A 20,467-nucleotide genomic window follows, 5' to 3' on the forward strand; every position below is an offset into this window, starting at 1 on the left:
GCCCCCCATTGGCAGCACTAACTTCAACCAGACGCTTCCTGTAGCTGCAGATCAGTCTGGCACATCGATCAGGACTAATCTTCACCTATTCTTCTCTACAAAACTGCTGTAGTTCAGTCAGATTCCTGAGATTTCTGGCATGAATCGCTGTCTTTAGGTCATGCCACAGCATCTCAATGGGATTTAAGTATGGACTTTGACTTGGCAACTCCAGTACGTGTATTTTGTTCTGTAACCATTCTGAAATTGATTTACCGCTTTGTTTTGGATCATTGTCTTGTTGCAGCATTCATCCTTTTTTAGCTTTAACTGTCTGACAGACGGCCTCAGGTTTTCCTGCAAAACACCCTTATAAACGTTTGAATTCTTCCATTAATTATTGCAATTTGTCCAGTCCCTGGGGTAGCAAAATAGTCCCAAATCATACTCCCTCAACCATGCTTCAAGGTGGAGATGAGGTGTTGATGTTGGTGAGCTGTTCCATTTTTCCTCCGCACATGACGTTGTGTGTTACTCCCAAACCTTTCAACGTTGGTTTCATCAGTCCACAAAATATTTTGCTGAGTGTCCAAGTGTCTTTTAGCGAGCATAAAACGAGCAACAATGTTTTTTTTTTTTTTTTTTTTTTTTTTTTTGGACAGTCGTGGCTTCCTCCCATGAACAACGTTCCTGGCCATAGTTTTACATATAGTTGATGTGTGCACAGAGGTATTGGACTGTGCCAATTATTTCTGTAAGTCTTAAGCAGACACTCTAGGGTTCTTTTTACCTCTGAGTATTCTGCGCTAAACTCTTGGTGTCATCTTTGGTGGACGGCCACTGCTTGGGAGAGAAGCAACAGTGCCAAACTCTCCATTTGTAGACAACTTCTTTGACTGTCGATTGATGAACATCCAGATTTTTAGAGATGGTTTTGTATCCTTTCCCAGCTTTATACATATCAACAACTTGATCACAGGTCTTCAGATCGCTCTTTTGACTGAGCCATGATTCCAATCAGACAATACTTCTCAACAAGACAATTATTACCAGGGGTGTGTTTTATAGTGGGCTGGGCAGCTTTAAACCACTCATCAGTAATTGAGCACACACCTGACTTAAATTGTTTGGTAAAAATTAGGGTTGTTCCGATCATGTTTTTTTTGCTCCCGATCGTTTTAGTTTGAGTATCTGCCAATCCCGATATTTCCCGATCCGATTGCTTTTTTTTGCTCCCGATTCAATTCCAATCATTCCTGATAATTTTTCCCGATCATATACATTTTGGCAATGCATTAAGGAAAAAAATGAAAACTCGGACGAATATATACATTCAACATACAGTACATAAGTACTGTATTTGTTTATTATGACAATAAATCCTCAAGATGGCATTTACATTATTAACATTCTTTCTGTGAGGGCTCCATGGATAGAAAGACTTGACTTTGTATATCGTGACAAAATATTGCCATCTAGTGTATTTGTTGAGCTTTCAGTAAATGATACTGTAGCCATGTCCAAATGCATGATGGGAAGTGGAACCATGACTGTGTGTAGTGCTATCAATTGGTATATCTTCTCTGCGTTGGGAAATAACATAAGGTGTTAAGAAAAAGATCAATTGCTACCTTGCTTCCCCACATTGCTTCCCATGATATTTCTAATCATAGGGAGAGGGACTGTAAGGCTTTAGCCAATTAAAAAAAGGCCCCAAAGGCTGCCAAAATTCACTCTACTCATTTTATGCTGCCTTTTATCTCTCTATATAGGTAAAACGGCACCATTACAGATTGAGCGCGACAATGCATGAGTGAGTCGTGCAGCGCATGCATTAATTGCGTTAAATATTTTAACAATTACCGCTGTTATCGGGATAAATTTGATAACCCTACCTTAAGCCTAAACTAAAGACTGGATGAGTGTAAGATATTATGTCTGTAACATTAAATACAATTAGAAAACGATTTAATTAAAAAAAGGCCGATATTTTTTTGCCGATTCCGATACTTTGAAAATGATGTGATTGGACCCAATCGATCGGGACATCTCTAGTAAAAATTGTTTTCAATTGCTCTTTGTTTCCTTGGGCAGAGGGTTCATTTACTTACCCCCCCTTCTGTCATTTCATGGTATCATTAAAATATGAAAACCTATATTTGGGTGGTTTGGACAGTTTTTACATCTGTGTGATTTTGTCAAAGATGAGATCACATTTGATGATGATTTTATGCAGAAATGCGAGAAATTCCAAAAGGTTCAGATACTTTTTTATACCACTGTATGCACGAAAGGCTACAATAGAATATTGATATTGGGAGATAATAGCGTTAGGACGTTAACGTCTGATAAGCAGTAAACGTGGGTCGCAAGTGTTAATTGTTCGAGATAGAATATTGACATTATAGCGGGAGTATCTAAATATTTAATATAATTTATAAAATATTTCAAAAGACGTCAAAACATAAAGTACATTTTTTCAACATTAAGCTGCTATTAACAGGGAGATTACTTCGATGAAGGAGCGCTAATCGACAGAACACCGGGTCAGTGATTTACCTCTGATCACTTAACTGTAAGTGCCATTGATGAAGATTGATGTCCAATCATGTGGCTTTCATCCTGTAAATTCAAATGAGTTTGTCACTAGTAGACGTCCATTCCATTTATTTGCAGCTAGCCCTCCCATTTTAAATGGATTGTACGTCTATCACCATCAATGGCCTCTAATAAGTAAACTGCTTTCTGTTTGTCTGTAGCACCTCCCACTCTACTTTTCAGCCTTGTATCCCCTCAGCTGGCGCTACAGGCCCTTTAAACCCTGTAAGTACCCGCTGTTCCTTGTGGTGTGGATCTGTACTGCATAGCTACTCTTATTTAGATTAAATGGATGGCACAGACTAAAGAGCTAATTTTCATACCGTCATGTAGTGAACTTGAATGGTAAGTAAACAAAGTGCTTAGAAATTTACAAGTATAGTGCCTTAGTTGGAAAGCATTTCATGATAAAATGCAATTTTTTTTAAGTACATAATGCCAACATGTGCTGGTTGCATACGGTGACGTTTTAAATCTTAAGCACAACACGTTACATTCTCCATGTGTATCAAAACCTTTGTATGTGACACTTCACATTCACAAATAAACTTATTGCATTACTGTACTCTGCCTTGCCTGTGCTTCATAAGTGTGGACATTCAGTCAATCCGCCCCCACCTAGCGGAACAGACCATAGTGCAATAGATTAGCAGGATCAACAAAATATTTACTGAAGGCTGGTTCAACTAAGACTACGAAAATATTTGGATGCATCCTATGGTAAGTTCTTGAAATGTTTTTGATGTGTTCATCGTAATGCTTTGAAATTAACTTACCAATACACTTGACAGCAGTTTAGACCTTTAATTTACATCAAATGGCAAATCTCACTGAACTATATCGTCCTATTAAAATTGCATGGCTTTTTTTTTTTTTATATAAACCAAAGCAATTAAAATTGTTCATGAATGTATGTGGCGGAGAAAACACAAAGTTTCTGCTCCCGCACTCCTCTGTAAAAGAAACTGCTGTTTGATAGAACTGTATGTCTATATGCTGCCATAGCAGATTCATGCCGCATTAAGCCCCCGAACTATTTTTAATTTGTCCGTTTTACCCTGGAAGCCCCCGTTTACAGATGTTGCGCAACCCCTTTTGTTTCAACCAAGCCATACAACGAAGGTAATTACTGTATATTTTTCAAAGTTTCATTTTTAGCTTAGAATAATGTCTAACATTTCATTTAAAGACACAAATTATTCACTCGCATATTAAACTTTTGATTTAAAAAAAAAAAAAAAAAAATTTTTTTTTTAATTAAAGGGTAAATATATGAAAAAGAAAATCTCGACCACTCCTTGATGTCTGCGATTTCTGCATTGCGACCCTTGTTATATTACCATGCTTCACCAATAAAATCCCCCCAAAAATCCAACTGTGGCCATTCCCAGCTGTCTCTAAACTGTTATACATGCAACATGAAGTTTTTGGATCGAAACAAGGTAAGTACGCGATATTATAAGTTATGGTGTAATTAATTCTGCACTTTGATGCTTTCACCTCCAGATAGGGTTTCGCTGTTTAAAAAAAAATTTTTTTTAAATGCCCTCCTGTTCAAAAGTTTTCTTCCCTCAGAAAACTGAGATTTTTACCTTTTCAATGATGTATCTCAAACGCATATCAGACAATTTTGAAAGTTGGCCAAACTGGGGGTCTCAGAGCTAAACTTCAAGCCATCTATAAAAAAATAGTTCAATATGGTTTCTGAAAATGACATTGGCAATTGAAGGTGTCAATATCACTTTGTCACACAAAATGATTGCATGTCATTTTGTTACATGTGATATGTAAAGCTGACAGTACATGAAAAATCAGGAATCGTGAGGGCTCTCAAGAATTATTAGAACTAGATGTGAAATGAGACACTGCGTTAGCACATGTATAACTAGATGCGAAATGGGACTCACCGGTGTTAGTAAACAGCCGCCATATTAAAGCAGTAGACTTCTCAGGAAGGCTCTTTTGTAAAGAGCCTTCATAACTTATCTAAAATACTCCAAATTAGATTCAAGATTTTGCCATCTTTAAATGATGAAAGTTTTCAAACTTTCACATGTCGAAAGTAGAAGGGAACTAATGCAAAAACGGGAGCAATTTTAACAGTTGATTCACAACATTGACATCCACACATAGAAAAGTTATTTATTTTTTTTAATGAAAAACAAACATGAAAGGTAACATCAGTTACTTTGCCAAGTAACTACTCTTTCAGGTAACTGAGTTACGAACTCACTTTTTGGGAGAAGTAATTTGTAACTAATTACCGGTAATTACGTTTTTAAAGTAAGGTTTGAGCAGTGTTGCTAATCTATTTTATCTTATGTTGTCTTCTGTTAGTGACAGTATCTTGACCTATGAGATGAGTGGTATTTCGTAGTCATTGTTCAAAAAGCAGGATAGGCGGAATTAGTTTCCCTGCATATTCTTGTAAAGCACCGTACCAGTATTTGTTTGTTCTACAAACACTATTTTCGATTTTGAAAAAGGACAAAGCGCGTCCCTTGAAAGCTCAATAAGGGACGAATACTTTTGTTTCTGAACGCCGGACGATTAAATTTTTCAAGGATCAGTTGGCAACCCCACACACGGGGGACAATTATATAACCTTTTACCAGAATTACATTTTAAGAAATGGAATTTAGGAGCGTGTACCTTTTAGGTCATAATACACACAGAAAAAAACATGTAATACTGGGGACACTAATTGCACCTTATAAAAAATAAAGACCCATATAACTTCATGCTCAGCTGTGTGCAAAATCTCCATGTCTTAAGACAACTTGTGTTCTTTTCAAAATTATGAACATGTGTAGTCAAACCCACACCTTTTGTACAGCATTTATTTCAACTTGGAGAAACGAAGCTGTATGCAAAATCACATCTTAAACCAACATGTGCATTCTTTTCAAAATTCTGCAGGAACATGCTTGTAGTGTGAAACCCACACCTTTTTATACAAGTTGTAGAAAATTTAATGAAACATTCATTTTTGCATCCTTTTGAGGGCATCTTCTTTTAGAGTGGTCATACGCATCACAATTCCCCGGTCCATCTCATCCATGGCAGCAGAAAGTGCGTCATACATAACCTTGAGACAGAAAATTATCAAAACTTAATTTACATAGCTCTTCAACAGAAATGAGACAAAGTGCTTCACAAAATAAGACATACATTTTACCCACTCATACCCCCCTTGTGTTTCTAAATCCCTGGGACACCCCTACACCCATGTGTAAAAGTATTTGGCGTTTCAAAAGCTTTTTTTTCAATAGGATACATTGAATCGCTATCACAAAGGGTTCTTGGAAATTAACCAACAAAAACATGCTGATACTGCAATATTTCTTACGGTCATACCTGCGCTGCCTCTGTACTTTTTCTACAGTCGTCCACAATGTTTTGGATCTTGACTTTCAGCTGTTGGTTCTCTCTCAAAATCTGTTGGATTTTCTCTGCCTTTTCCTCATGCTTCTGATGTAGTTTGTCACAGTCTCTGGATTTTAGATTTAAAAAAAAAAAAAACACACACGTAAATGATACTTTCTACATTTGAAGGCTGCTTACATCAGAAGTGCCCATTAATGTCGATTGCGATCGACAAGTCGATCACAATGTTAGTGTGGGTAGGTGTAGTTATGTTGTGTGCGCAACTTTTTGGGGTTTTGCAGCACAAACCACCCCCGTTAAGGCAGATCGCAGGAGGTTGTCTCCTCGAACAGTGGCTCTTGGAGCAGAGAAGTATGAGCAACCCTGGCTTACAATAATAAAACCCACACTGAGCCCAGTTTTACTGACCAGTGTACATTTGAAAAGCTGAAACGTAAGCGTACCTCAACGCATCTTGGACACGTTCCTCCTTTTGCTCCTTCTTCTTTTGCCTCCGGAGGTTATGTTTAGCCTCCCTATCCTGTTTCATGGTAAGAGTTCGCCTCAGCTGCTCCTCCTCTTTGATCAGGTTCTTTAGCTCATTCTGCTTTTGCTCAGACTGAGCTATGAGCTGTTGATTCTGCACAAATTAATGATAGTTAAATGAGTTAGTGCTTTGCTAATTGGCTGCCGTTGATGGCGCTAAACCTCCAATCCATTTTGGCTGGGAGGGACGAATAAACGGACGTTCATTCGCCCCTCCCAGTCAAAATGGATTAGACGTCTAGCGCTGTCAATTGCTGTAAGATGAGCATTCACCGCTAGGTCTCCCAGTTTATATGAAAATGAATTCATTTTAGCCATGAACATAGTATTTATTTATAAACTTATAAAAAATACAATGATTATAATTTGAAACTATACTGAATATTAAGGCATGAAAATGGGTCAGGGGTAAAAAGGGTGTGGAGGAAATATCCTCCGGTACACTGTACAACTAGGGCTGTCCCAAACGACTAATTTTCTCCCGATTAGTCAGCAGACTATTTTTACGTTTAGTCGACTAATCTAATAACCCCCCCCCCTTAAACTAATTTAGCAATGAAATTTTTGATGATGCCTATTAATTTACAAACATTTTGGAACACTTAAATTATTTATTACAGTCCAAATAAACATGTAAATAATAAACAATGAGGTCAAATGCTCATAGCATTAACTAGTGCAAAAGAATGGAACGTAAACAGATTTAGAACACTTCGCCTTTCCGATGTTTAAAAACAATTCTTTAAAAAATAGCATTAATATAGTATACTACCATTAACAATAGTATTATAATTGTTCATTGCTAATCAGATTTTTCATAAAGGGTGTCATTTTAAAGCTACTCTAAGTGTACAATCTGAATTCTAAAGTATATTGGATTAACTCGAAATCGTTATTTATATGACGAACATGACGTGCTTTTTTAATTGTTCAACGGAAGTACGTTCGCTAAACCTCTGACCGTAAGCTTTACACCCAGCAAAAAAAAGCTCTTTTTGTCTTCGCATGTGGTGTCAGTAAATAATTTTTTTTCATTTGCAAATGCTGTTCAGCGATTTTTCATGTTTGAAGTGTCACCTTTTAACCGCAAGTTTGCGTTTTGGAGAAGACTGCCAATGTTTTATAGCAGGCTGAAGTAGGTTCTCCTTTTCTCCCATTAGCCTCAATGTAGCAATGCTAACGTTTACAGTGTTTAATATAGATGTGTTACCTTATTTTAGATATCTGAACTTTACTTCTAATTCTGTGTTGATGACTACTGGTGCTCGATAATTATTGGTCCGATAATAGGGACTATGACGTCATCCCAATAAATCCAATAACATTATTAATAGGACCGATAATATGCACTGCGCTGGCTTTACAGTTTAAACACTAGTATGGAAAATCAGTTGATCATTAGCGGGGCATTGCTGCCACCTGCTGGTCAGAACAATTCGCTGTATCTATTTTTTGTTACAGTAGTTTGGTTCTTTCACTTACACATTGCGGTTTCTAGCGGTAGCATTGACAACCGTGAATGCTTTCAGTTATGTTCCGCCTCGGAAATACAGTATATGTCTGTCTAACATATGGGTATGCAATATACTGTATGTTTACTTCTGTGGTGAAGAATCATGTGTACAGGACTTCATAAATTATTGTGTTATAGAAGCCAGCCAATGCTTTAGTAGCTCAAGCTAGTGTGCTATGCTATACATATAATAGTTGTGTATATAAGTGTATTGTGCAGTTTGTTGTATATTGAGTAGTGATGCACGATAATGCATTTTTCAGCCGATACCGATAATTTCCTCCTCGTTCCAACCGATAACCGATAATGTCAAGCCGATAATTTTATTAAAGATTTATGTAAAATTTTAAAGTATACACAAGAGAAAATATTGCTGTGCAAAAATAATATTGCTCTTTTTTTTTCAACATCAAATGTGAACAAGTAGTAGTAGTAGTAAATTCCAACATCTAAATAAAGACAGATTGTCTGACATTGTGTAATGGTAAACTTTTGGCAACAATTACTTACAGAGTAAATACATAAGTTGCACAAAAATGGCTTTAAAAGTATGCCATTCCTAAAGTATAACATTACTACACAGCAAAAACACAGCTCCTTAAGACTAGTTAAAGTCCCTTGTTTTCAGTGTAAATCTATTGGAAATAAGTTAAATTAACTGCCAGCACTTCAAGTATATTTCACTCAGATTTCTTGAAGAAAAATGGCCAGCTGAAAATAAGATTAACAGCCTTATTTTAAGCAATAAATTATTATACATTATCCTAAAAAAAAAAAAAAAAAAAAAAAAAAAAAAACCTTGTCAGAAATGTTCTTTATTCAAGAATATGTATGGTTCAAAACATTACGGTATTTGAAAGCAATTTTTTCTTGATTTAGGTGAAAAATGACCTTATTTTTTTAGATGTTTGGGCTTAATAAGAACAAATTGCAATATTTAGTTCAAGTAAGTGGAATAATCTGGCGCATTCAACTAGTCTTCAACACTCAAACAAGATGGGGAAAATTATTTGACTAGATTTAAGAAGAATGATCTGATTAAGACATAAATTTAAAGCGTACTGAATGCATTACTGACTGGATGACTTCTTTGTGTCGTTTGGTGCATGTTACAATTATCAACTAACCACTGTGCCGTCATGATAAACATGGTTTGTTGACATCACCTGTGTAAATGTCCGTGGTAAAACTGATGTGATCGGCATGTCTTTCACGAAGAATCGTGGTCGTATAAACTGCATTATTTTTTCATCCAGGGGTTTGGCTATCGGGTCATTTCGGGAATTTCCTCCCGCCTGTGCCCTTCAGTCCGCCCGGCTGCCAAATTAGCACCCGCGCCAGGCCTCTGTCTCGAACTGGAGTGGCGGCGGCAGCTAAGTTCGTACCGAATATCCGCCCGCCCCGGCCGGCTCGCTGCGGCGCATTCGGTGCATGGCTCTGCTCTCATGCTCTACCCGCCTAGGGCGAGGCGGCGGCCTGCCGGACCAGCGGGCTCCGTCGGAAGAGAGCTACTTGTCAACTATCGATCTCGTGAGGTGTTTAGCCATAGATGGGAGTTTACCACTCGCTTTGGGCTGCATTCCCAAACACCCCGACTCCGGGAGGACCGCAGCGTCTCTGTATTGTCACAAGCCCCGTAGCTTCCTTTATAGTTTATTTGTTAACAATAGCTTTAGCATTCGTGCTAGAAGCAGCCTCATATTCGTTCCAAAAATCATTGTGATGCAGTTTTAAATGGCTGCTGGGTTAGTGCTAGTGGTGTTCAATGAGGACGCTTTCTTTAGGCCTTGAGGAACTGTTTTTGTAGATGGCGAGAGCCACACTGGAAAAGCAACGCACGCTAGTGAGAGCGCCTCAACACTGATGTGTAACACCGCCTCCTCTATGACGCCGTACTCCTAAACCCCTCCTCCCACAGGGGCTTCAGAGGGGGGAGGGGTTGAGCAGGCGGCAGTGAAGTGGAGAAAACTGCTTGGTTGCGCACATTTGGAGGCTAAATCAAGTATATAATTATCGGATTGCATTATCGGTTGATTTTTTTATTATCTGTATTATCTGTGTGACGTCATAATTGCCATTATCGGCCGATAATTATCGGTAGCCGATGTTATCGTGTATCTTTAATATTGAGTATTGAATATGTGTATTTTTTGTTGTACTTTCACAATATTAAGACGAGTGTCTTCCCATAAAAGCAAGAAAAGACCAAGCCTTGTGGTTTATGGAAGTGTTTTCAATCTTGGCTGGCCGTCAGGCAGTGCAGAAGTGAAACGCGCCGTTTTATGTCATTATGAAAAATCCGGTGAGATCAAAGACGAATCTATTTTTTTTTAAACCTCCAGGTGTTCAAAAACTCAGGTTATACATTTAAAAAATTATATATTATCGGTTATCGATATTGGCTTTGGGGAGCAGGAAGTCATCGATATTGTGCACCCCTATTGATGACCAATAAACATCTGTGAAAAGAACTGGAGTCTCATGCCATCAACACGCACGTGTACGCGCACGCACAAATGTATTCATGCACGCGACGATAAAACGCAGCCGCGAAAATGACCGCCCTCATATTTATTTACCGTGCAATAAATGGACTCAGTGCATATCGCGACAGGCTTAGCAACTTCAATAAAACATGTCGATAGTTAGTTAGATGGACTTACAATCTGCCAGCTTGTAATTGGTAGGTGTTCATTCACGGCCGACGTGCAGCCAAGCTTTGGCATTGAAGGGACAGGACACAACAGTGTACCCTCCTTCGTTTCGTTGAAAGAAGTCTGTGTTTTGGCCACTCTGGTGCACCTTTTTTGGCTTTGTGCCGCTTTCCCCACTTGCATACTAAGCGTCCAACATTAAAAACAAATCTCCCGAACTCCCCCTTAAATTTTTTCTCCTCGGCTCTACATAATTCACGTAGGTCAACCTTTTTGACTTCAAAATGGCGAATTTGGCCGAAAGGTGATTTTCATGCCTGATATTATAGACTGCAGTGTTTTTAATGACCAAAAATAGTCATTAGCCCTAAAAGGGTTTAAGGAAGTTCAACTGTCCATTTTAGTGACCGGTGTCTTCGAAAGGTTAAAATGTAGAACGTAAAATGATTCTTTCATGCCTTTGAATGACTAGTATACAAAAGAAAACAGGGTGGGTGTGTATTCCAAGTTATGTGGTTTCTCCTTTGACCAGAGGTGGACAAAATATTCCGCAAAGGGCTGCAGCGGGTGCGAGTTTTCGTTCCAACCCATCAAGACGAAACCTTTTTTCCAATCTGTTGTCTTGCAAGCGCAATCCAATATGGTGCCTTGCAAGCGCAATCAGTTGATCACATTCAGGTGTTTGTTTCAGCAGAAACCTCATGGGTTAAACAGTCATTGCTAGATCAGTTGGAACAAAGACCAGGGCCCACAACGTCCGTTGAGGACCGGTTTGCCCGCCTCTGCCTTAGACTGTGGTGTGTGTCAACTGGCCAATTGCATCTACCTTTTAGGAACAAGAAAAATTCACATCATACTAATGTTCTGTAGGTTTGTGCGTTCATACTTCCTCATCCTGCTGCTTGGCAGCAGTCATGCTTGTTTCCAAGTGTTGCAGCAAATTAGTCATTTGCTGAATCTCCATTTCAATGTGGCTCAGTCTCTGGACCATGTTCTGAAGCTCCACTACATAATCATCAGTTTGTCCCTTAACATCAACACCATTAATACTTTTTACACATGTGAAAATACAAATGCTAACATGCATATTTAATACTTTTAAATCCTTACTGCCAAATAATAAATTTACCCACAATAGAGATTTTGAGGTTTTTGACGTCCTCCCTCATGCGCTCCATTTGGATCTTCAGGTCCTCTGGTGACTCCACAATTTGAGACTTGAGTTTCATTATGTGTTCCTTCACATTGTCTATATCAATCTTGAACTGGGCCTTTAACAAAAATGAACTAATGTTGTAAACATTTTCAATTTAGCACAGGCTTTGCAAAATTAAACTTTTTTCTCCTACCAGTTTCTGAGTTTTCTCCGCAATTATGGATTTCCCCTCTGAAATAATGTCATTTTTTGCTTTCTGAAAGAAGATCACATGTTCATTACATGCAGAGTGCCAAGAAATCTTATCACTAATGCAGTTCTGTTACCACTTACCACTTCTTTGTATATATCTGTGGTCTTGGCCTGCAGCTCCGAGAGGGCAGCTTCCAGCTTGCTAGCTTCAGCCTGCTGCTCTGGTGGAATAGTCCTGTACAGGTTCACAAAGTAAAAGCATCTTCAGATTAGAGCCGGCAGTTTATCGAAAATTTAGTTACCGAAATGGTTTACGATGACTGACGTAATTTTGACCATGTCGGTAAATTTGGTGTTTATTATATGAAACGAAAAAAAAATTAAGTATTTTCAGCCCGCTTTGACTATGTGTTGTTCGGCTAGGCTCATTCCCCTTTCAGTACAGCCAATGTTCTTACGTGTGACGTCATGTGACTATCAGGAAATCAAACAAACAAGCTTGTTGCTATCGACCGGCACACTAACGCTACAAGTGAACGTGATGGAATCGGATAATGGTGAAACGGGGTGGATCTCATCGACCCCCGGTTCCTTGCCACAGAGAAGCTTTCCAACCACCTCAGTGACTTCAACCCCAGAGATCGGAGAGCCCACCTCGGAGTCCCCAGACTCTGCTTCCTCACAGGAAGACGTGTTGGTGGAATTGAGGAGGGCTTCGAAGTATTCTCCCCACCGACTCACGACGTCCCGAGTAGAGGTCAGCAGTACCCCATCTTCACTATACACAGTGTTAATGGTCCACTGCTTTCCTCTCCTCAGACGCCGGATGGTGGACCAGAATTTCCTCGAAGCCGTCCGGAAGTCGTTTTCCATGGCCTCGCCGAACTCCTCGTATGTCCGAGTTTTTGCCTTGGCGACCGCCGAAGCTGAAGTCCGCTTAGCCAGCCGGTACCTGTCAGCTGCCTCCGGAGTCCCACAGGCCAAAAAGGCCCAATAGGCCTCCTTCTTCATCTTGAGGGCATCCCTTACCGCTGGTGTCCACCAGCAGGTTCTGGGATTGCCGCCACGACAGGCACCAACCACTTTACGGGCACAGCTTCCATCGGCCGCCTCAACAATGGAGGTGCAGAACATGGCCCACTCGGACTCAATGTCCCCCACCTCCCCCGGGACAAGGGAGAAGTTCTGCCGGAGGTGGGTGTCTGACAGGGGATTCTGTCAGACGTTCCCAGCAGACCCTCACAATATGTTTGGGCCTGCCAGGTCTGGCCGATTTCATTTAGTCCAGCTAATTTAAAGCCACGTTCAAATGTGTTAATCCGAGTATAAAGTATCTTTGCCCTTGTTGAAAAGGCCAGCAACATGTCGCTGAAACTGAAGAACGGTTAAGGGTTATGGGACGTAATATTGACAATAATGTTTCATCGAAAACTTACGTCAGGATCTCAATTTTTTCCTCTGCTTCCTGGATTTGTTTTGCGTAGGTCTGCTGCTTTTCCAAGACTAACCTCTGACAGAAACACAGGAAGACTCATTGTCAAAGCACACTGAAGCAGATTACTGGTTTCACACAGCAAAATTAATCCGACAACAATGCCATCCTGAATATCTCTCTGTCAAGGTGTAGTCATAATATATTATTTTGTGGCCCCCCATTTGACATACAATTGTGGTTTTAGTCGAGAGAACACCGCTACTACAAGTTTTTCCAATGTCGATTTCCCTCTTCTACCAACTACAACAAAACATATACTCTGTGACCTGGGCTGGCAGTGAATGTTGTCAGTGGCAGCCAATGAGAATGTTAGCCCAGATGATGCTACTTGGAGAGAGTACTGTACAACTAAAACACGCATAGTGATTTAGGGACATATCACTTACCAATTTGGCTTCCTTTTCCGAAATCGCAGCCATCCTCAGCTTCCTGAATTGGAGATAGTTCATGATGGCGCTCAAAATAGTAAGTGTTCTCGGTTTTTCTTAAAACAAAAAAATAATCAGTTGATGAATTGTGAATAAAAATAAAAAAAACTTAAAAAAGACAAAACATACATACTTGGTGCTAGAAGGTCATTAAGTGAGAAGTCGTACACAAGACAAACTGGCAGAAACTTTCGCCTAAAAATAAAAGTTCAAGACAGTGCAGTTATTTTACGAAAGAAATGTCAGTTACCATTAGGATTGTAACAAGAACTGATACTTTGGTACAAAATCGATAACAAGACTCTGAAAATGTGACAGTACTGCTTGTTCTGCATTACCCGAAGTACCGTTGGTACAGAAATGCACAACAATACAACGCGCTGGTGTCGGCCGCAACCCACACGAGCTTTAAGCTCCCACTTCACTCGCTTGCTCGCTTCTGTATACGACATTTCACAAGCCCTGAGCACCTCTTAAAAGATGTGCATATTTAAGGACAAATTCATTATATTATGAAGGTTGTATATGCACACGTTTGCACAGTATTTTATTGTTGTCTAAAACCTACGTGCACTGTATTTAATTCTCTATTCTTTTATTTTTATTACTTGAAGGCTTCATGCCACTGGTTAAGCTCAGTAGTGTTTTTTTTTTTTTTTTTTTACACTTGACAGCAACATGCACGCTGTGACAATATTTTAGGTTATTGATTCATACTTGAAGGCTACATGCACTGATACACATTATTTTGTTTAATATTTAAGGCTTCAGGCTGCAACTGGTTTGTCAAAACAGTATTTTTTAAAATACTTGACTTACATGACCGTGATGCACAGTATTTTGTTTATTCTATTGTTTGAGACTTTAATGCACATTATTTAAATACTTTAAAGCTACAAGCCAATTGCTCTGTATAAGCACACAGTATTGTTGTTTACTTATAATGAAAGAGTACAGTATGTTTAGGTACATGGGATTTATTGTTAATTTTAGTATAGTATCGAAAAGTTATCAAGAATCGTGGAATTTCAATGGTATCGGCATCGACTACTAAATTTCTGGTATCGTGACATGCGTAGTTACCATAACATAATACAAAATAGAAATAAAAATAAATAAATAATAGAAAAAGTAGAAACACTATCAGTAGTGCTAACTGCATCATCATGATTTCAGATCATGTTATTTCACTAATGAAATGGAAAACTAAAATAATTATTTCTCAGTTTGATGAAAACGATGCAATAAACTCATAGTTTGGTAGCAGGGAGGAAACTCACATGCAAGCGTAAACACTGAGGATAGCAGTTGACTTCTCGTGACATTCAGGATGCTGAATGTTTTCCAGGAGCGGAACCTGTTGAACATTGGAACTTGAGACAATCTTACAAAGTAATATTCTGAACAATGTTTTAATTGTCCCTTTTCATTGTAGACTTTTAGGATTTAAAAGTCAATTTAGATGTGCTATAGAGACTGTATTTGAATATGTTAAGTAGAGCTGAAACGAATACTCAAGCAACTCGAGTAACTCGAGTTTACAAACTCGAAAACGAGAAATTTTATTCACCTCCAGGAACTGTTTAATTTTGCCAGCTCTAAGCATCACGTTTTGCCCGGACTACTTTTAATGCGGGACAACGCGCTGACGTCACGTGCGTAGAGGAAGAAGCCAAGTCCGTCATTTCGCATCTAGTTCTACATATATGTGATATCTACCGTAGTATTTTGGGCGTTGTTGGTAGCTGCTGCTGATTGCTGTCAGGTATTATTGTTTTTTTTTTATCTAGCGGCATGAGTTGAACATGATATTTACTCTCGGTCCGTTCCTCAGCTCATCCCGAAGACAGCGCTGACTTGTGTTTTATTTCCGCTTTACCAGGTATAATTCAATAATCGGAATTTGGATGTTTGTGAATCATTCTTGAATCTTCCACGGCCGAATCGCGAATAATCTAAGAATCGGAAATTCCCCATGCCTCTATATACAAGAGCTAAAAACTAACAAAATACAGACTACAGAAACAATGGCATTGCCAAAAGAAACTAAAAATATATAAATGGTGTTATACTTATATAGCGCTTTTCCACCTTTCAAGGCTCTTTACACTATCTCGCCATCCACCTACTGGTGACTTTTCATCCTCCGCAACACTCCCAGAAAAAGAGGAGGAGGAAGTACTGTAAACAGTACAGTTCTGCAACATGTTTGGAACTTGTTCAAATAAAAATAATAATATTACTTTCTTCCCTCTGTATTAGGCTCGAGCGTATGACGTGGTACTCGCGAGGTTTCCGCCGCTATCGCCATTGTGGAAGCGAGAAACATAAACTGAGGCATTTCAAGTTACAGGTCGCTCTTTAAAAATGGTCGGAAATTATTGTGCGGTAAAGAATTGCAACAACCGATCGAATAGAAAGGAGAATGTACAGCTCGACGGAACACCATTGAGTTTCTTCCGGATCCCTACATGGAGAAAAGGCGAGGGAAAGCTCATATCTGAACTTACCAAACGTCGAAGAATGGCATGGGTGGCCTCGATCAGAAGGAAGGGCATAACGTTTGATTCTCCAGTTACACACTGAGTTTGCTCTATGCACTTCCACTCCGGTAAGTTAATTTCGTTTGCTTACGCAAATTTCAGTAACTTTACGCCCTAAGTCGGCCTGTTGTTAGCTATTGCCACAGCTAAACAACTAGCATGCATACATGTGCATTGTCTTCATAAGACATAATTCATGTCGTTGCTAAATGAAAAAGCTGTAATATTTTGACGTGAGAGAGTGGCAAAGAATTTGTACACAGGCTACATTTTATGCAGCAAAAGATTTGTACATCCGTGTTCACAGACTAATGTAAACACACATTGCCTACCTTTGCTAGAAAGATGGTGTTGCTGTTTGCTATGGTCATAAAGTGAAGATCCTGCACCCATCCGCAGCAAAACTGTTCGTAGCTTTGTAGCGATTTGTAGTTTCGGAATTGCTGATGAGTGTAGTAACATATACCAAAACACTAAATACAGCATGATGTCCATTTCGCGTAGTGGTGGAAGCTTGTCGACATCTTTATTCCATTTGTGTTCGGCTTGCTCGTGAGGGTCAACATTGTTCACATCCTTAAAATTGCTCACATATCTGTCCTTCGCCGTGGTAACAAGTTTGTCTCTGTTTCGAACTGGCAAGTTTTCCCTACATTTTTCCATCTTTGGCACTCGTAGTTGAATTGTGCCGTTAAGTTTAAATGTCCCGTGATGCAGACGTGCTTCCGCAATGGCAAATCTCGCACGATCCCGTGCTGCTGTGACGTAAACGCTCGAGCCTAATTGGCAGATTATTTCAAATCAGGTGACTGACTCGGGTGCAAAAATATGCGATCAGGACATCCCTAGCATCTACATATATTTCTACTTACCATGGAGCGACATTCAGGTCTGAAACGAAAGAGCTGATGCATCACGCTCATGTAGAGCATTTGAACCGTTTCTGTCTGGAAAGAGGAGAATATATATGTATTACTCTCATCTAACATTACTATGAATGCATTGAGTAACTAAAATTACGTCAGTTGGGGAAAATATTGTAAGCATTGCATTAAATCGATTTGAAACAGCACTTTCGCCAATAAAATGAAAGTTTAACAAACACGTGAACATAACAAAATAATATTAACGAAACAGTAGAGCACACAATCTTGGCAAAAACAACTGACATTAGCACAGTCGCACCACTTAACCGATTTCTGGCCTTTCATTTTCCGTTTGAAAGTCACAATTTACATACAGCGCTTTTTTTCCCCTAAAAGGTCCAAAATCCATCAAATGTCGTGCGGTAAAAACGTAACCAAAGCTTGTATCCGAGTCATGTTAGTTTCAAAGTTCGGCCGTTGAACAGATCGAAGCAGCATCCACGACTTTAACGTACCTTCGCAGATGGAGTCAAGTCGCTCCTCGCGAAATGTTTGGCCTCCTCACCCGTAAGGACTTCTGTTCTGTAAAAGTTGACGATCACGTCCACTGGATGGACGGGAAAAGCGTTTTCAGTCATTACTGTATTGTCTAGTTTTCCTCAAAGCCAAAGATAACAAGCCAACCGCCGATGATGTGGTATTGTGGCGCCTACAATTTATATTTCTTCTTCGTGTTCTCCTTCTGTTGTTTGTGCAGATTGCAGCTGACGCTCAAAAGCGCATTACCGCCACCTAGTGTGTGAGTTTGGCCCAGACTGTACCAGCCGTCTCGGGTTTTGAGACACTTTCTCATCCAACGGAACAATGAAGTCCACTCTGTGTACTTGGTCATTCAAAGTTTTAAAATTCATTTATTCTGCCTTCAAGGCATTTCGAAGATTGTATTACATCCTGTTTTAGTTTTTCTTTTTACATTTTGACTGATCGCTGGCAGCATCTCCCCGTCAAAAATTGATTGGATGACTTTTGCCGTCATTGGGTGACAAATGACAACATCATGACTGCAGGGGAAAAGGATTCGTGGCCAGTCAGGAGTCCAGATCTTTCACATATAGAGAACATTTGGTGTATTATCAAGAGGATGATGCGACTAACAAGGTCCAAGGCAGTGAAGAGTTAGAGGCTCTGTGTTAGACAAGAATGCAAGGGCGTAGGTTTGGTCTCAACATTGGTAGGGACGCTATTACAGCATAACCTGCATGTACACTTTTTGCTGGGGACAGGATATTAATAAGACCAAAGAGATTGGCTACATTTCTCAAAAATAGCTGGTTACTACATGAAAATGAAAAAAACTTAAAATTATTTTCATGAGGAGAAAGTCATTTTTCAAAATGCTTCCTTCATTTCAAGGAAATTTACAGTGGTTGTGTTTTTGTGGGGGGTGTTTTGGGGGGTGGGGCGGTTATAAATGTACATAGGCTGCAAATATACTTTTTAAAAAATGATGTAGAAAACAAATACATTTTAATTAATGAACAAATGCACAAAATGCACAGTTGAATTAAAGCTGACAGTAAAAAAAACATACAGGAAGACACCTCTAAGCAGCTTTCTACTCGAGTTTCACAAGTTAGCAAGTTCACACAGTTTAATGTTATGCTACCTCTGATGCAGGTCAGACTTTCAGTAGCAAAATTAGTGGCATGTTCCCCACCTCCACAACATTGACATATTTTTACATTACTTACAGTGGCTGCTTCTGCTGGCCAAAACAAAAAACCCTTCTAATATCCCTCCTCTTCAAAGGGGACGGAGGAGGCGGCATATTAACATGTATTTCTGTCAGGATTGTGTGAAAGTGGGGGTTCTAGTCATCAGCCAATCAAACGTGTGTTTGAGGGGGAAAAAAATGGACCGGCACATTCAGCAGGTGAACATAAGTCTGAACATAATAAAAGTAATTCACTCAATAATGGTAGGGTAAATTCTATCTTAACAACACAAGCGAAGACAATCTAAACTACCTTTATAGCTGAACTCAGTGTAAAATTCAAATAAGGTCACTTAAAAGTTGGTGGGGACAATTTGAGCATCCTGAAAAGTTGGTAGTGTTATGTCCCTACCATCCCTATGCAAACCTATGCCCTTGCAAGAATGGGACCGCATTCCAATATCTACTTGGGATAGTTGAATCTCCTCGGACCACAGACGTTTGCAGAGTGTCTGTATATACAGTACGGTATGTATATGGTGGAAAACACTCCCCCAATTTGGCCAAATTTCAAAATTGTCCTATATGGATGTGTGATACATCATTAGAAAGCTCAAAGTCTCAATTTTCTGGGGGGAAAAAAAATTGAACGGGAGGGCATTTAAAAAAAAATTTAAACAGCGAAACCCTAACTGGAGGTGAGAGCACGCGAGAACATAATTAAAGACGCCATGATTTTAACGAGATATTATCGCATACTTACCTTGTTTCGATCCAAAAACTCCATGTAGCATATATCGCCGAGTGTTAAGACACAGCTGTGAATGGCCACAGTCAGATTTTGGGGGGATTTTATGGGTGAAACATGGTAATATAACAAAGGTTTGCAGATATCAAGGAGTGGTTAAGATTTTCTTTTTCATATATTTACCCTTTTAAATGTTTTTTTTCTCCAATTTTTCTTTGTTTGGATCGATTTTTTGTCATCTAAAATATTGGGGAAAATGCGACAGTAACAAAAAAAAAATTACAAGTAAGCGATAGTTATGAGGTAGATATCCGTGACTTATTTACAGACACAATTTTTTTCATTGTGACGTAATTTGTTTGAAAGTGTAAAATATGCGAGTGAACAATTTTTAAAGTCTTTTTTAAACTAAATATCAGACATCAATTAATGATTCTTAGCTAAAAATGATAGACACTTTGAATAAATGGCCGTGGCACAGTTGGTAGCTGGAGTTCCTTGGACCAAAGGGTCAGCGGTTTGATTCTCGGCTACGACTGCTCACTGTCGAAGTGCCCTTGGGCCCCCAATGGGTTGGCAGCGCCTTGCATGGCAGCAGCACCATTGGTGTGTGAATGTGTGCGTGAATAGGTGTGTTACAGGTGAATGTGTGCTAATGTAAAGCGCTTT

At 39.3% G+C, this 20,467-nt stretch overlaps 1 protein-coding gene across 1 annotated transcript; it reads right to left on the reverse strand.

The window, feature by feature from the left end:
* Positions 1-5,382: 5,382 nt before the first annotated feature.
* Positions 5,383-18,081, reverse strand: nuf2 (UF2 component of NDC80 kinetochore complex). The gene is made up of 13 exons (XM_057843717.1): positions 17,852-18,081; positions 17,343-17,417; positions 15,208-15,284; positions 14,061-14,122; positions 13,886-13,983; positions 13,441-13,514; positions 12,146-12,239; positions 12,006-12,068; positions 11,790-11,927; positions 11,543-11,683; positions 6,408-6,583; positions 5,935-6,070; positions 5,383-5,665 (listed from the first exon to the last, which is right to left on the reverse strand). Exons 1-13 carry the CDS (start codon positions 17,972-17,974, stop codon positions 5,561-5,563), a joined length of 1,362 nt encoding a protein of 453 aa, XP_057699700.1. The 5' UTR covers positions 17,975-18,081; the 3' UTR covers positions 5,383-5,560.
* Between the last annotated feature and the right edge of the window lie 2,386 nt (positions 18,082-20,467).

The sequence above is a fragment of the Corythoichthys intestinalis genome, chromosome 8, assembly GCF_030265065.1.
Source record: "Corythoichthys intestinalis isolate RoL2023-P3 chromosome 8, ASM3026506v1, whole genome shotgun sequence".
Lineage (NCBI taxonomy): Eukaryota > Metazoa > Chordata > Actinopteri > Syngnathiformes > Syngnathidae > Corythoichthys > Corythoichthys intestinalis.

Excerpts from the sequence above, each read along its gene's own strand:
- nuf2 (XM_057843717.1), bottom strand. The coding sequence starts at position 17,974 with ATGACTGAAAACGCTTTTCCCGTCCATCCAGTGGACGTGATCGTCAAC. Across the intron at positions 17,418-17,851 it reads ACTTGACTCCATCTGCGAAG|ACAGAAACGGTTCAAATGCT; the intron begins GTACGTTAAAGT and ends TCCTCTTTCCAG. Across the intron at positions 6,584-11,542 it reads CCAAGCAGCAGGATGAGGAA|AATCAACAGCTCATAGCTCA; the intron begins GTATGAACGCAC and ends TAATTTGTGCAG.